Source organism: Dama dama, chromosome 31 (assembly GCF_033118175.1).
Source record: "Dama dama isolate Ldn47 chromosome 31, ASM3311817v1, whole genome shotgun sequence".
NCBI classification, from domain to species: Eukaryota; Metazoa; Chordata; class Mammalia; order Artiodactyla; family Cervidae; genus Dama; species Dama dama.
The window spans coordinates 49,190,990-49,207,886 of record NC_083711.1 but is presented as its reverse complement, the minus strand read 5'-3'; the positions used below and the strand labels follow the sequence as shown (position 1 = coordinate 49,207,886).

At 39.5% G+C, this 16,897-nt stretch overlaps 1 protein-coding gene across 1 annotated transcript in view; it reads left to right on the top strand.

Moving 5' to 3' along the window:
• Nucleotides 1–16,897, top strand: part of IMPG2 (interphotoreceptor matrix proteoglycan 2) — a 75,080-nt gene that overhangs the window by 10,154 nt on the left and 48,029 nt on the right. The window contains exons 4-7 of the mRNA XM_061134144.1: nucleotides 581–612; nucleotides 9,780–9,829; nucleotides 10,699–10,781; nucleotides 16,201–16,362. Of these exons, the coding sequence (XP_060990127.1) occupies nucleotides 581–612; nucleotides 9,780–9,829; nucleotides 10,699–10,781; nucleotides 16,201–16,362 (327 nt within the window). The remainder of the gene's footprint in view (nucleotides 1–580; nucleotides 613–9,779; nucleotides 9,830–10,698; nucleotides 10,782–16,200; nucleotides 16,363–16,897) is intronic.

The following is a 16,897-nucleotide window of genomic DNA, read 5'->3' as shown; positions in this document are numbered from 1 at the left end:
TAGCTGACAAAGAGAAAATAGAATTTGATTCCAAATTATCCTATTGGTCTCAAAATAAAACCACTAGTTTAAACATAACTTGGACACAATTTTTCTTCCAATGCCCCGAAGGAATAATCCAACTACAGATACAGTTTATCTTTTTGTCTGAATTCTGGAGAATTAGATTTCACAGTTATTTTATCCACATGATGATGTTACCCTATGATAGGAATTTCTATAAATGTAGTAGATCACAAAAACACTTTGGTTCTAAGTCCATGGAAGGTTAGTCCATGGAAGGACTAAAACTCTACCAATCTCTAACCCGGGAGACCTTTCTAGAATGATTAGCAGGTAAAGTCTGTCCATTAAGCGAGCACAGGGACTTCGGGGAACACACACAGACGCCGAGTGGTGGGTGGGATGTTCTGAGACAAAACGAACTTGCGTCATTAGTACTTTGCTTTAACTGTTTATCGATAAGAATAATAACATAGATTCTGTGTTAGGGCATTAGTGTTTGTGCAGTAAGTTTTGTTTACCACTTAGTAACTGTCTTTCACTCACGTGGTCATTTTTATATCTTTGTTTTCCTTAGAAACTGACATATGCAAAGGAGACCGTAAGTGGGTGAGTGTCTTTTTTCCCCCTAAGTTCATGTTTGGCAACAGAGATGTATCATACCTGTTCTAAGGCTCATCCCATGTTTAATGATCCCTTCCTATTTCTTGCCAGTTCCTGCAATAACCAGGCCTGTGGGCAAATCTCAAAGTCTTTCCCTTATCTTCAGGCCACTTCCCTTTCCAAACCACCTTCACAGCCACTGTGCTTGTTTACTGTCTGACCTTACTAAGAGGTGGACATGTTCCTTTCTCTTGGTGAGGAAATAGAGTTTTGGAACTGGAATACAAAATAATCTGCTGTTGTTGAGGCTTACAGGCTAATACTATTTATCTAAAATGGTACACCTTGGTGGAGGATGGTTTATTAAATGGTGGGGTTGTGCTGTGGGTCACTTTACGGCTTAATGATGTTTGTGATCTTGAAGCATAGGACTAGCACAACCTTAATGAATCCTCCAGTGATTTGAGTCATGGCTCTGTGGGTCTTTAGGCTTAGGATTAAGCTTGTTTCTGGCTCCCGAGCAGTGGCAGGACAAAGCAGATCATGGAAGGTGAGGGATTTTGAGTCTACAAGGACTAATGATTTCTGATTCTATCCATACTCAGTATCTAGGTTATGCCAGTATGTAGGTGACTTTTTGTCGGGGGGGGGGGGTGGGAATCACTAGGGCATGCAGTTCAGGTCCATAATCTTGCCTCAAGTTAGATGGAACAACAGACTGAAGAACCAAGAAGGTGAGTCAGTGTCCAGAGGTGTAGCCTGGGCAGCAGAGTCCAGGCAAATGCATAATTAGAGTGCGTGTCTTGGTGGTAGTGGGGTATGTGTAAGTTTCAGATTAAGTGTGAGCAAGCAGGAGGGAAGTGGGACTCCTTGTGGTGTCACTTCACATAGCTAACAGTACCACCAGGTCTGTTGAGGGCCTGGGATTGAGCGCCAACTTAGATGTGGGGCCGTGTGGTGCTTTAGGTGTGGGTCCTTTACCTTCAAGAGGCAGAGCTCAGAGGTTCCTTATGATCGCCATTCCAACACACATGCAGTAGGCTTAACAATCTGGTGGGTCCTGCCAGTCATCTTCATGGTTGTACCTAATGAAAACGATAGCACATCTTACATGGTTAAGAAGTGTGTAAAAGCCATAATAATAAATATCACTTGTAATCTGGAAGAAGCCTTGGAGTTTGCCTGTGAAAACAGACATTGGGAAGATCGTAGCTCATGAGTTATAAAGTGATGAAGGAAGGTTATCTGAAATAGATTGAAAAGTTGTAAGTTGTAACATGATATGTGGATTGATGTTATAACACGTGGAGTAGCTGAAAAGAGGTAGCTGGAAGATATTTGAAGTGTAGTTTGTGTATTCCTACATAGCTCACTTTGGTTGAGTGCGGTTTGCTGCATTCATCTACTATTTCTTGGAAAAATGTGTTAATCACATTGAAACAAATTCATAAATAAACAAATTAGAGAACTGAATGTGTCATATATGTTTTGTTGATGTCCTAGATGTGAGGGGACTCAAAGTATTATTTATCATCCTTAGAAAATCACAATACATATGAACTAAATTGGAAATATATATAACTGAATTTGAAAATTTAAAAGTTGATGTCCTTCCCATGAAACTAGAGCAGACCAGGTTGGAGTGGGATGAAAAGCATCAACTATGATACTTGCTGAAATGAAGGGACCTGGAGTTAGCTAATCCTGGGAGTGGCCTGGGAATTCGCTTAGCCCCTCTTTAAGCTTAATATTGTAGTCATCCCTTAAAACCCTTAATTTAATCACTTTCGATATTTAAGTTTATTTTTATGATTTTCTTGAGATGGCTGTCATTCTGTGTTGAGATTCTTGTATTAGTTTTCTATTGCTGCTGCAGCAAATTATCACAAACTTTGATAACTTAAAAAACACAGATTTATCTTCTAGTTCTGCAGTGCAGAAGCTTCACATGATTCTCAGCATGTTGGCAGACCTGTGTTAGCTGTCTGGAGACTCTAGGGGAAAATCTGTTTTCTTGCCTTTTTCAGTGTCTAGAGGCTACCCATGTTGGTTGGCTTATGACTAGCAGTGGCTTACTTTCTCCCATTCTTCCACTCTGACATTCTTCTGCCTCCTTCCACATTTAAGGGTCCTTATGACTACCCTGGGGCTTCCCAGGTGGCGCTAGTGGTAAAGAACCTGCTTGCCAGTGCAGGAGTTTTAAGAGATGTGGGTTCTATACCTGAGTCGGGATGATCTCCTGGGGAAGGGAATGCTACCCACTCCAGTGTTCTTGCCCGGAGAATTGCATGGACAGAGGAGCCTGGCAGGCTACAATCTGTAGGGTCAAAAAGAGTCAGACAGGACTGAAGCAACTTAGCACACACATACGCATGTATGACTACACTGGGTCCACCTGGTAAGACCAGAGGATATGGTCTCTACTTAAGGCCAGCTGATGAGCACCCTTAATTCCATCTGTTACCTTCCTTTCCTTTTCAGATAACATAGTCGCATGTTCTGGGGATTAAGATATGGACATCTTTGGGAGATCACTCTTCTGCTTACCACATTACTTCTCTGTAATTTTAAGTTGCTTCTTCTATGTGAACTCTAGCCCAACTGCTAATGTATGACTTACACCAGATACTCTGCTGTGTACTGATTTCACCTCCCCTTACTGTCATCTGGCAAGTCTGTTTAAAAGAAAGCATTTCCTATATTACTCAGGACTTCATATCCCATCTTATCTCTTAGACATCAATCTGTAATTGTTTTTTTCTCTCTCCTGAGTCTTCAGCTTCTCCCATTAACAACTACCTACTAACATTTAAACATGCTCAAATCTTCCCAAGTTACCTATTTTACAAAAAATCATCCTCCACCGCTTGTCTCTAGCAAGACATCTTGAAAACCTCACCCCTTAGCTCCAGTCACCTAACTCCCTGCCATCTTGTCTTGCAGTTGTATCTTCAATACAAAGTCAGCCTAGGATGTGTGCTCACTAAGTATTTGTTGGATGAGTAATTGAGTTTCTGTTCCATCACCCAAGTCTATTATCAGGTCCCTGGTGTTACTCTCAGTGTAAGGACTGATCTGTGGAATTTTTTTTTCTTGATATCTCCATTAAGTTAGATTTGTAGTTGAGGATGCCCATCATGATCAAAAAGCCAAATACAGTTTTTTTTAAAGCATGTATATTATTCTGTTTGGGCTGACGTGTAACTCCATTAAACCCTGTTTTATTATAATTATGTTTTGGTGTAGGTCTGTTTGGGTCTATCTTGTTTGCTTCCTATATCTGGGTATTTGTTTCCTTCTTTAGGTTTGGAAGGTTTTCAGTTATAATTTATTCCAATATGTCTTGAATCCACTTTTCTCTTTCTTCTCCTCTGTAATCCATATTATGCATAGATTGCACACTTTATATTGTCCCATAGGTCTCTTACATTGCTTTCATTTTTTAATTTCATTTGGTTTTCTGTCTGCTATTTTTAAAAAATTAATTAATTTATTTTAATTGGAGGCTAATTACTTTACAATATTGTGGTGGTTTTTGCCATACATTGACATGAGTCGGCTACAGGTGTGGCTGTCCCAACCCGCTCCCCCCACTTCCCTCCCCGCCCATCCCTCCCCACCCATGCCTCCCCAGCCCATCCCTCCCCAGCCCATCCCTCCGGGTTGTCCCAGCGCCCTGTTTCATGCATCGAACTTGGACTGGTCGTCTGTTTCACATACGGTAACATATACGTTTAAACGCTGTTCTCTCAGATCATCCCACCCTCGCCTTCTCACAGAGTCCAAAAGTCTGTTCTTTACATCTGTGTCTCTTTCGCTGTCTTCCATATAGGGTCATCATTAACCACCTTTCTAAATTCCATATATATGTGTTAGTATACGGTATTGGTATTTTTCTTTCTGGCTTACTTCACTCTGTATAATAGGCTCCAGTTTCATCCACCTCATTAGAACTGACTCAAATGTGTTCTTTTTAATGGCTGAGTAATATTCCATTGTGTATATGTACGACAACTTTCTTATCCACTCATCTGCCGATGGACATCTAGGTTGCTTCCATGTCCTAGCTATTGTAAACTGTCTGCTGCTTTGACTGGGTAATTTCGAGATCATTTATTCTTTCTTCTGCATCATTTATTCTGCTATTCATTGTTTTTAGCTCAGCCTTCATCTCAGCAAATAAATTTTCTAATTATTCTTGGTTCCTCCTTACAGTTGCTAGTTCATTTTTATAGTGATCTGCATTTCCAGTGATAACCTCTCTTAATTCCTCCAGTATTTTTGTTACCTTCTTTTTGAACTCAGTGTCTATTAGGCTGAAGAGGTCTGTCTCATTGTTCCTTTAGGGGAATTATCTTAGTCTTTTCACTGGGAGTGGTTCCTCTGCTTCTTCATTTTGCTTGTATTTCTCGCACTCTGAGTTTAGGGGAAACAATTAATCTACCGTTGTCTTGGAGAGCTGTTTATAAGCATGAGCGCCCCTGTGTAGCTTGTGTGGGTTTAATACGTCCTTGGCATGAGGGCTGTTTTTGGTTTGAAGGCTTGCTGTCTCTTCTCAGCACGTGCTGGCCACGATCCCGTTTGTAGCGGTGTTCAGGCGCCTGGCCCCATGCATACTCCCAGGGACACGGCACAGCCCCAGCTAGCCCTGGAGTCCAAGATGGCAGCGATAGCCGCACCAGGAACTTATGTAGAAGGGGTGGGTGGTGCCCTGCCTTGAAAAAGACGCTCCACGGCAGTTGCACACATTTCTCTCTGCGCTCCCCGGCAGTGGCGCCTTGCACTGCTGATGGGTCCGGGCATCTTCCCTCACTCCCTCCATGTGACGCACGCCCTGGCTCCCTCAGGGTGTCAGCACGTAGCCAGCCCCAGGCCTCCCTGTGTCTGAGCACGGAAACTGGAGTCTCAGGATCCAGGCCCGCCCCCGCAGATGGGTGTCTGCGCTGGGGCGTGCTGCCGGCGGGCGGCCCAGCCCTCTGCGCACAGGCCTCGCTCCACGTGTCTTCCGCTGACTGGCTGAAACCTGTACTCCCGCACAGCCTGCTCCCAGGAGCGCAGGTCCCATCCTATTACTTTCTCCTTTTTCTTTTGTCCAACTCAGTGGCATGGAGATTCTCTTGCCCTTGTGGAAGTCTGAGATCTGCCAGCATTTAGTAGATGTTCTATGAGAGTCCTTTCATATGTAGATGTATTTTTTATGTATTTGTGGGAAAGGGTGAGCTCTTTGTTCTACTCCTCCGCCATCCTGATCCAACTCCCACCCCTGTTTTGTGTTTGTTTAGCATTTCACCCTGTATATAATGCTTCTGTATAATGATATTTTATTTAGTTTTCCCCAACACCTTGGTGCAGTAGGTAGAGCAAGAGATATTTCTGTTTTAGAGATTAGATCTTGAGGCCTAGAGCAACTGAGGCATCTTCCCAAGCTATACACAAGGTTAGTGATACATCTGGAACTAGCACCCAGGATTCTTAACTCCTTGCCTTCAGTTTTTTCTTCTTAAATGCTGATTATAGTTAACAGGTTCTAGAGCAAGGCAAAGGATAGGAAATTGTTAAAGGGGATAGTAATCTAGGTATGAAATTATTGTTGGCTTGTTTTAATGTATTTTTGTTATTTTAACAATTTCATTTATTTATGTTTGGCCGCGCAGGGTCTTGGTTGCTGTGCGTGGGCTTTCCCCTAGCTGTAGTGAGTGGGGGCCACTCTCTAGTTGTGGGGCGCTCGCTTCTCTTTGCTCTGGCTCCTCTTGCCGTGGAGCACGGGCTGTAGGCACACGGGCTTCAGTAGCTGTTGCTCACCGACTCTAGAGTAGGTAGGTTGTAGTGCACAGCCTTAGTTGTGGCATGTGTAGTCTTCCCGGACCAGGGCTCAAACCTGTGTCCTCTGCCTTGGCAGGTGGATTCTTATCCACTGCACCACCAGGGAAGTCCCCTACTATGTTTTTAAACATAGGTTCCATGTGACTATGGTATTTTTGACACAGTTCCATCTGAATTCCACTGACATGGTTAGGCAGTAGCTGTGAGGAAAAAAATTATGTGCTGGATAAGCTGAGGAAATGAGACAGTAGATGGTTGTTTGCTGCTGACATTAAGCTAAAGATCTTAGCTGACCAACTACAAATTTGTGGCTTGGCCTAGAAATGAAGCATTTCTGTCTCCAAACTCAATGCAGCTCTGTATTGTAATTCTGTTGTGAGCGACATTCTAGGGCATCCCTGTAGGAGGCATACCTGATGAGCAAATGTGAGGGATTCATGGTACTGTCTTCTGAAAGAAGTGTGGGAGGATGAGGGATTAAGTATTAATTAAGTGTTGGTAATAATATCTATTACCATCACTGTGCTTAATCTCTCAGTCATATCTGACTCTTTGTGACCCTGTGGACTGTAGGCAACCAGACTCCTCTGTCCATGGGGATTCTCCAGGCAAGAATACGGGAGTGGGTTGCTATAACCTCCTCCAGGGGATCTTCCCAAACCAAGGATCGAACCCAGGTCTTTTGCCTCGCAGGTGGATTCTTTACCATTTGGACCACCAGGGAAGCCCTTACCATCATTAAAATAATGTTATTTTGAAAAAAACAAAGATTATTTTGAACTCAGTAAGTGAAATCTAGTTCTACTGAAGTAAGCAAATTTCTCCATTCTGAATGCTTTCTTGCTTACTTAGAGAATTAGCTTAAATTTGATTTTGATGTGGGAGACAATTTGACCAGTCCCTAGTGAGGTCTGGTTTCTCTGCCATGTCATCTCAGCTTCCTGTTCTGGTTACTGTTTTGTGCTTTGTTTTACTTTGACCTCTTTGCTCTTCATACTTGATTGCACTCCAGCTCTGACTGGGTTTCCCTTCCTCTTTCTGGGTCCTTACACATTTTGACTTTTAGGTCACTTAGTTGATGTAACACCACTATCATTAAGACCAAGGAAAACCATCCTGGTTGCCCGTCTAGGGCATATGGGTCACATAAAGGCCATGTGGTGTGGAATTAATGTGGGTAAGAGAGAGGTTTCTGGACTCAAATGGGCCTATTTTACACCACAGTTCCTTCATTGGCTAGCTCCGTGACCTTTTCTTATCACCCAGATCTTCCTCTACTCATCATTCATCAAAATGACTTATCCAGATGTCATATTCCTTTATATTCTTTTGAATGGCAGATAAGTAAGTAGGTTCCTGCAAGTATATCAAAAATAACCAGTAGTGATAAGTTTGGTGTATTGGTTTAATATGTTTTTCTTTTTAGATAGTATTTTCAAAAACCAGGAGAATCTTTATGTGAGATTTTTTTGTTTTAGCCTATGTTTCTCAAATTTTCTACCAAAGCTTGGGGGTTTAGGGAACATGGCCTCAACTGATTCCCCCACTTCAGTTCCAGCCAGGAAATGTCTTTGAAATGATCATGTTGTAACTTAATATTCATTTAAACTTTATATTGTGCTCTATAATAGAGCCACACGTGTTTTAATACTAATGTGTTTTATTTATTTATTTTTAAACTTTATTTTGTATTGGGATCTAGCTGATGAACAGTGCTATGATAGCTTCAGGTGAGCAGTGAAGGCACTCAGCCATCATATGCATGGATCCGTTCTCCCCCAGACGCCCCGTCCATCCAGGTGGCCATATAGCATTGAGACAGTTCCAGGTGCTGTCACAGGAGGTCCTTGTCGGTCATCCATCTACATACAGCAGTGTGTACATGTCCAAATTCATATCAGTTTCTGCTTAGCTCTCTGTGCTTTTACTTTAAAGTGAAAATCGCTGCTTCAAGATGTGTGCCCCATTTGTCTGGTGGCTGTGAGCCCATGGTCTAGTTTAGAGCGGCAGGGCAGTTGGAAGGAGTGGTTCTGACGTGAAGATGGGGCTCACTGAGACCAAAGCGAGTCTAAGAGGGAGATGTTTTGACTGTTTAAGTCGTCTTTGAAAACTGTATGTGGAAAGTTGAAGAGAGTTTTCAGTTACTGTAATTTAAATTGTATGTTTGGGGCTATGTGGAAATTTGGACTCGGGGAAACACCGTTTCTTTAAGGACTTTCTCAGATTATCCTCTGACGTCTTCTGATCCTTGCCTATAGTTGCAGGGTTGAACGGTAAAAGGATAGCCAGGGGACCCGAAACCTGGGAGCCGTGTGGCCTATAGCAAATCATGTCTCTAAGCTTGACTTGTTTTATACTAAAAAGTTTCATGATTCTGTGACCTCTCAAATGAGATGAGATTTGGGCTTATATGTTCCCCGTGATTGCCAGTACTTTTGTGTCTGAACTGCTTGTTGGGTTTATATTATGTTTGTTACTGTTTTCTGTTAGGCGGTAACCTTCCTAGACCATGAGTATTTTGTTCACAGCTGTATGCCAAGGGCCTTCTACACTAGACTGGTTGGTCAATAGTGTTTATTTATTCCAAAAATATCTATTCAGTGCCTATTAAGTGGTAGTTTCTCTTTTAAGATGAAGATACAGTGCAAATATGGCAGATAAGCCCCTAATCTCATGGAGTTTAGATTAGATTCTTTCTTTTTTTTTAGAGTTTAGATTCTTGAGGCAGTCTTGTTAAATAGATATTTCTGTGATGATAAACATGTTCTTTACTCGGCTGTTCCATAAAATAGCCATCAGCCACATATGACTGTTGAACACTGAAATGTGGATAGTGTGGATGAGGGTCTGAATTTTGAATCTTTCTTTAATTTTAAATTAATTTAAATTACCACATACATCCACTGACTACCATGTTAGGAAATGACATTCTAGAAGACTTAAGGGTACGGATATAGATAAAGAAGTAGATAAATAAATTAACAGAATAATTTCACATAGTGAAAAGAACTGAGGAAAAAAATGAAACAGGGTTATGAAATAGTAAGGAAGTACTATATAGGGTGGTTATGTAGTATTATGTAGGGTATATTATGTGTGTGTACATATATATATATGCATACTACATAATATGGAGTATTATTTAATAATATGTAGAGTGATTCGAGTTGAGTAGGCATCAAAAAATGTAAAATAAATGAGGGTTTTTTTTTTTTTTTTAATTGCTACTTAGTACCTCAGTTTGGGAATCCTTAATTGGAGATCAGGTGAATTCCTTTCTGGAAAACAAACCCCAAAATAAACCCTCACATTTCTGTCATTTTATTAACTCCAGACATTTTTTTTCCTAGCTCTGAATTGTCATCTCCAGCTCCTGTTGGTGACATGTCAACGCTGGGAGGTATGCTTTTGTGCCTTTATTCACTTTTCTTTTAAAATTTATTATTTAATTGCAAGGAAGCACAATTTTCAGCTCATATTTTAAAAAATGCCAATTTGTCTCTCCTTCTGTTGTTAAAGAAGTCTCAAGAAAAAGCAATTGTTTTTTCACTTACTTTATGACATTATAATTTGGGTACTTAAGAATCCTTAATTATTAAGTACATAATACAGAATCTGAAAACTACTTAAAACAAATGTACAACCTGAAGAATTATTTTAAGGCAAACACTTTGTAATCACTGCTTATGTCAAAAGGTAGAATCTTTCTAGCTCCACTATTTGTCATTTGTCTTTTAGAGTTTCCCAGAATAAGGATTTTCCTGATTGCATTGTGTGGTGTACTTTGTTTGTTTCTTTGATCTCTACATTTCCTGTAAATTAGTAATTGATTTCTTTATTTTTAATTTTTTTTTAAAAAAGTTCTTCTATGTTGAAAATTGCAAACATACAAAAAAATAGCATGGTGAGGCCCAGCATCAAAAATTATAATTTTTGGCCAATTCCAACCTTCAGCCACTTCCCCTCTCTGAGAGTTTTACAGGTTAGTTTTATTAGATGACTCCTTAAGGATAAAGACTTTGTATCCCTGGAGGCTTGTATAGAGCCTGACATATAAGTAGGTATCAGTAAATACTTGTTGAATGAGTCATATTTATTTCTTGTGCTGAGGAAATTCATGTGTCTTGAGGTTAAAATGCACAGAATTTTGCAGATGAAAAAGCAAATGACTTATATGAATGGCATCAAAATCAGTTTATTGTTTCCTGATAGACATTATGATTTAGCCGTGGACTGAATTCATACAGATGTTTCTGTTTTTCTCTTTAGATGCTGGTCTCAGTGCTCCATATCCAGGGGTGACCTCCTATGACGGGATCTCAGAGAGCAGCTTGGAGAGGCCAGAAGACAGTGTGAGTGATGTCCTGTTTCATTATTTAGTTTCTAACATGGAGAACGGGGATTTAGAGAGATTTATTGTTCATTGCCAGACAACACAAAACTTCAGGTGGTTCTCTTTATGGAAATGTAGATTCTAAAACCAGTACATTAAAAAGAATCTGAGATTCCTTGGAGAGCCCAATAAGCCTGTTTTTGGCAAAGAATAGATTTGAATTGTAAATTAAATAACTTGGAACCTGGGGAGCTGTCTTCATGGTAAGCCCACTGTCTTCTGTGGGCTGTGTGCATAATTCATTGTGAGGGTTTTTGCCTATGTTCTCTGTCTCTTAATAAATCAGGACTTAGTCCTCTCTTCTTCAGAGGGAAAGGATATAGATTTTATGTAGTTTAAAGAAGTACTGTGCTTTTTAAGTGCATCATTACTAATGGAAATCTGTCCACTAAGAAGCATTAAGTTGGCTATCACATTCCAGATTTTTTGAGAAGTATATGCTTCTACGAAGATGGAAATGTTTCATTAGAAATTTTATTAAATGTGCGTAAATCACAGATTCCTTAATACAGAGCACACTTTGATTGAACATATTCACTAGAAAGGTACAATTTATTACCTTACACCTTCTCTTACCAGCTGTGAAGTCAACTCATGTCACCCGACTCTATCCACCACCTTCCCTGTTACTGAGCAAGGCTGGAGCCAGTTTGGGCCCTTGTATCAATACAATACCTTTAGTATTCAGCAAAACTGTGTCCAAATTAGATGGTACTAGAAAATATTGGCATTTGATAAATATTTGAATAAAAAGTGATACTGTGGTTCTGAACTTGATGCTGAATGTTATGGTGTAAGTCTGGAAACTTTTATAGAATGAGATAAAACTCACTGTAATGGAAATGAAGAGATTATGTGAAATCAGTTGGAACATTCCGTGACAGAGAGAGTAATTTGAAGGTAATTTGTAGAACCAGTAGGAAGACAGGACAGTACAGGCGTACATGACTAGTTCAGAGTGAAGTCTCATGTACAGTTTTACAGTTCAGCTTTTTCCCTAATGCATTTTTCAGATACTGTTTTAGAAATTACATACTCTATTCCTGACTTGATAGTATTTACCCTGTATGTTATCATGTGTCTTTAATCTAGCAAAGTTTGTTTTTCAGAATACTTATCCTTATCCTGAGTCTGCAGGAACATTAGAACATCAAAATAATTCAAGTGATTACCCTGCTGTTTTGTATGTTATTTTCAGTATTTTTGTTCTTTCTTTCTCTCCTTTAGTTCTCTCTTTTTAATCTTAAAAATTTGACTGCATCATTTTTATTTTATATAGTTAAAATTTTTTACATTTGCCCAGGTGTGTACTGTTTTATTTTCTTAAAATTCATTTTTGCATCTTAGACGTCTCTTTTGGAATAATTTTCCTTCTGAAATATATGCTTCTGGTATTACTTTAGTAAGAATCTCTCACTGGTTCAATCTCAGTTTTTGGTCACCTGAAGATTTTCTTATTATCCCCTTATTCTGGAAAGATACTTATAATCTGTATAAATTTCTAGATAGAAGGTTTTTTTTTTGGTCAAGATTTTATTTCACTGTCTTCTAACTTTTACTGTTACTATTAAGAACTCAACTAACAATTCAGTTCGTATTCCTTTGTGGGTAATCTATTTTTTCTCCTACTGTTAAGATACTACTCTCTCTCTCTCCCCCTCTCTGTATTTAATGTAATGATGAGAGATAATGACTGAATTTCTCAAATTTATAATAGACTAAAAACCTTATGTTAAGGTAGTACAATAAATCCAAAGCAAAGTAAATAAGCATAAACACACTCCTATACCCATTTTTGTAAAACTGTAGACTCCCAAATACTACATGGTGTACTACTGTAAGTATCCTATAATGTAGTGTAACTGCAGGCATAGCTCAGATATTGTGGGTTCAGTTCCAGATGGCCATAATAAAGTGAATATTGCAATAAAGCAAGTCACATGAGCTTTTTGGTTTCCTCACGCATATAGAAGTTACGTTTACCTCTGCTGTAGTCTGTTGAGTGTACAGTAGCATTCTGTCTAAAACATCAGCGTACATCAGTTTGGTTCAGTCACTCAGTTGTGTCCGACTCTTTGTGACCCCATGGACTGCAGCACTCCAGGCTTCCCTGTCCTTCACCATCTCCTAGAGCTTACTCAAACTCATGTCCATTGAGTCAGTGATACCATCCAACCATCTCATCCTCTGTCATCCCCTTCTCCTCCTGCCTTCAATCTTTTCCAGCATCAGGTTACTTTCCAATGAGTTGGCTCTTTGCATCAGGTGGCCGAAGTATTAGAGCTTCAGCCTTCAGCATCTGTCCCTCTAATGAATATTCAGGACTGATCTCCTTTAGGATGGACTGGTTGGATCTCCTTGCAGTCCAAGGGACTCTCAAGAGTCTTCTTCAACACCACAGTTCAAAAGCATCAATTCTTTGGTGCGCAGCCTCCTTCATGGTCCCATTCTCATAGTCCATACATGACTACTGGAAAAACCATAGCTCTGACTAGACGGACCTTTGTTAGCAGAATAATGTCTCTGCTTTTTAATACTGTCTAGATTTGTTATAGCTTTTCTTCCAAGGAGCGTCTTTTTCATGGCTGCAGGTCACCATCTGCAGTGATTTTGGAGACCAAGAAAATAAAGTCTCTCACTGTTTCCATTGTTTCCTCATCTATTTGCCATGAAGTGATGGGACTGGAGGCCATGATCTTTGTTTTTCGAATGTTGAGTTTTAAGCCAGCTTTTTCTCCTCTTTCACCTTCTTTAAGAGGCTCTTATGTTCCTCTTCACATTCTGCCGTAAGGGTGGTGTCATCTGCATATCTGAAGTTGTTGATATTTCTCCTGGCAATCTTGACTCCAGCTTGTGCTTCATCCAGCCTGGCATTTCTCATGATGTACTCTGCATATAGGTTAAATAAGCAGGGTGACAATATACAGCCTTGACATACTCCTTTCCCAATTTTGAACCAGCCCAGTTCTAACTGTTGCTTCTTGACCTGCATACAAGTTTCTCAGGAGACAGGTAAGGTAGTCTGGTATTGCCATCTCTTTAAGAATTTTCCAGTTTTTTGTGATCCACACAGTCAAAGGCTTTGGTGTAGTCAATGAAGCAGAAGTCAATGTTTTTCTGGAATTGTCTTGCTTTTTCTATCATCCAACCAGTGTTAGCAATTTAATTTCTGGTTCCTCTGCCTTTTCGAAATCTAGCTTGAACATCTGGAAGTTCTTGGTTCACATACTATTGAAGCCTAGCTTGGAGAATTTTGAGCATTACGTTGCTAGCATGTGAAATGAATGCAATTGTGCAATACTTTGAACATTCTTTGGCATTGCTCTTCTTTGAGATTGTAGTGAAAACTGATCTTTTCTAGTCCTGTGGCCACTGCTGAGTTTTCCAAATTTGCTAACATATTGAGTACAGCACTTTCACAGCATCATCTTTTAGGATTTGAAATAGCTCAGCTGGAATTCCATCCCCTCCACTAGCTTTTCTTGTAGTGATGCTTCCTAAGGCCCACTTGACTTCACACTTCTAGTCACTTGCAGTGGTGATGGGCCTTGTATTGTTCTACAAGTACAATATAGTAGCATATAACACAGTATTGAGGATACTGCAGTTTCATAAAAATGTATATAGAGAAAATTCTCAGTGTTGCCTCATATGATTGGGTATATATCTGACTCCCACATTTTATACTTTTTCTCTGTTAACCACTCGTTCTTAACTTTCATTTCTTTGTCCCTCTATGTTGCATTCAGAAATGTCTTCCAGTTCACTTATTCTTCCTTCAACTTAGTCTAATTTGTTGTTCAAATTGTCTGTGTAGGCGTCTTTGATCTGACTTTTCAACATGTATACACCTGGCACTTTATATCCTATCCCTTGTAGTATTTGAAACTAAGGCCTAGGTCATAAGAGATTGCTAGATACACTGTGTATGCATAGATCACTGAATCACCTCTCTGGATTTTTCTAGCCTGTCTTTTTTGACTTCTGATTTATTTTCTTCCAAACCAGGTATGCATTAAAATCATTAAAAATTTTAGTCAGCATTTTAGGCCTCGTATTGCAGCTAGGTTACTAAGAATATTTCTTTTATACTAATACTGAAAATGGGAGTTTTTATTTAAATTTAATGAGAGAAAATTTAATATTGAAGAATGCAAAGTCTTGTACAAAATTCCTTAAGGCTAAAGGTTTTTATTAGTTTCAGTATGACTCAGCAGTATGAGGAAGAACTAGTAAAACAAGAGTACTTTTACGTTACATTAACAGAAATTCGAATCTGCTATCAGGAAAGTGATAGTTGTACCATATTTTAATTATCAGACGTCATTTATGTGTATCATACTCTAAGGAAGACATTAAGAGCCCGAGAAGTGTCCGGAGAAAGGGAACTATGAAAAGTCAGGAAAGATGATAGGTTCCTATCCTTATTTGAAGATTTCTCTGGGGCCTATAGTTTTTATATGCATCCAGGTTTCAGAACTGGGATCAATGGGAATTTGTAGGGAAATATATTTCAGTTTTATTGAGCTTCCTTGGTAGCTCAGCTGGTAAAGAGTCCGCCTGCAATACAGGAGACCCTGGTTCTATTCCTGGGTGGGGAAGATTGACTGGGGAGAGGATAGGCTGTCCACTCCAGTATTTATGGGCTTCCTTGGTGGCTCAGCTGGTAAAGAATATTCCAGCAATATGGGAGACCTGGGTTTGATCCTTGGGTTGGGAAGATCCCCCGGAGAAGGGAATGGCTACGCACTCCAGTAATCTGGCCTGGAGATTTCCATGGACTGTGTAGTCCATGGGGTTGCAAAGAGCTGGACATGACTGAGTGACTTTCACTTTTTTTTAATGGCTGTTTCCAGGACTATTTTCAGGCAGTTCTATTAAAGAAATGTCTATACTGTTTTCCATAGTGGCTGCACTAATTGACATTCCTACCAGTGAATGAAGATTCCCGTTTCTCCACATCCTCTCCAGCATTTTTATTTGTAGACTTCTTGAAGATATCCATTCTGACAGGTGTGAGGTGATATATCATTGTGGTTTTAATTTGCATTTCTCCAATAATTAGCAGTGTGTAACTTCAGCTTTTTCTACGAACTCACAGGTAGTGAACTTTGGTGGTTATCTGTGGGAATTTTTCTCTTTCCCTGAACCAGTGACCACAATCACTGTGTATTCAAAGAAATGCACAAATACACAGTAATTTTAATAATAACCTGTCTTAAAATCTACCAGTTAGTTTCAAAGTCAAATATTATATAAATAGTCATCATCAGAAGTTGCCTTTGGCACAGTGTCTGGCATATCATAGGTGATCTGTAGATATTTCTTGACTGAATGAGTGAACATTGACATTTATTGTTCTTCTGCTAAAAATCCAGATTAGCAATGAAATTGAGACTGTGATAGAAGAATCCACAAAACCAGCCACTGAGCAGGTTGCAGAATTCAGTATCCACCTTTTGGGGGAACAGTACAATGAAGAACTACAGGATCACTCCAGCGTTCACCACCAGCGCCTTGTAGAAGACTTTATTTCAGAGGTGGGTGATTTTGGGGGTATGTTTTTATTCTTTTTTTTTTCTTTTTTCTATACAAGATAGTTTGCTGGAGTTGTAAATTTCCCATGTTAACACTGGTTAAAGGTAGGTTTAGGACTTAAGCTTTCCATCTACTTGATTCAGTGAGTAGTAATTTAGCCATTTCTTTAGAAAGCTCTGTGAAAGTTTCACCAAAAGATGAACTGTTTCATGGAAACAAACTTTTGTATCCATTTGTCATATGCCAACAAATAAATGCTGTCTCCAGCTTTGGCCACACAGCCAAGGAAGAATGTGTTCTGTGGCATAGTTTTTACTTGACAATATTTGGAGAAATGAGCATCTTTGAAATACTGTATGTACTGTGTTATTTTTCTTGAGGGAACAATAAATTTAATTTCTTTTAATTTTGTATTTGTTATTCTTTCTTAAAGTTGAAAATTTTTGAATAGTTAATGCATAGGTAGTATGAAGCCCCAAGCTTAAGGGACAAAAGGACATCCAGTGAAAAGTAAATTTTCCTCATATCTCTGTTCCT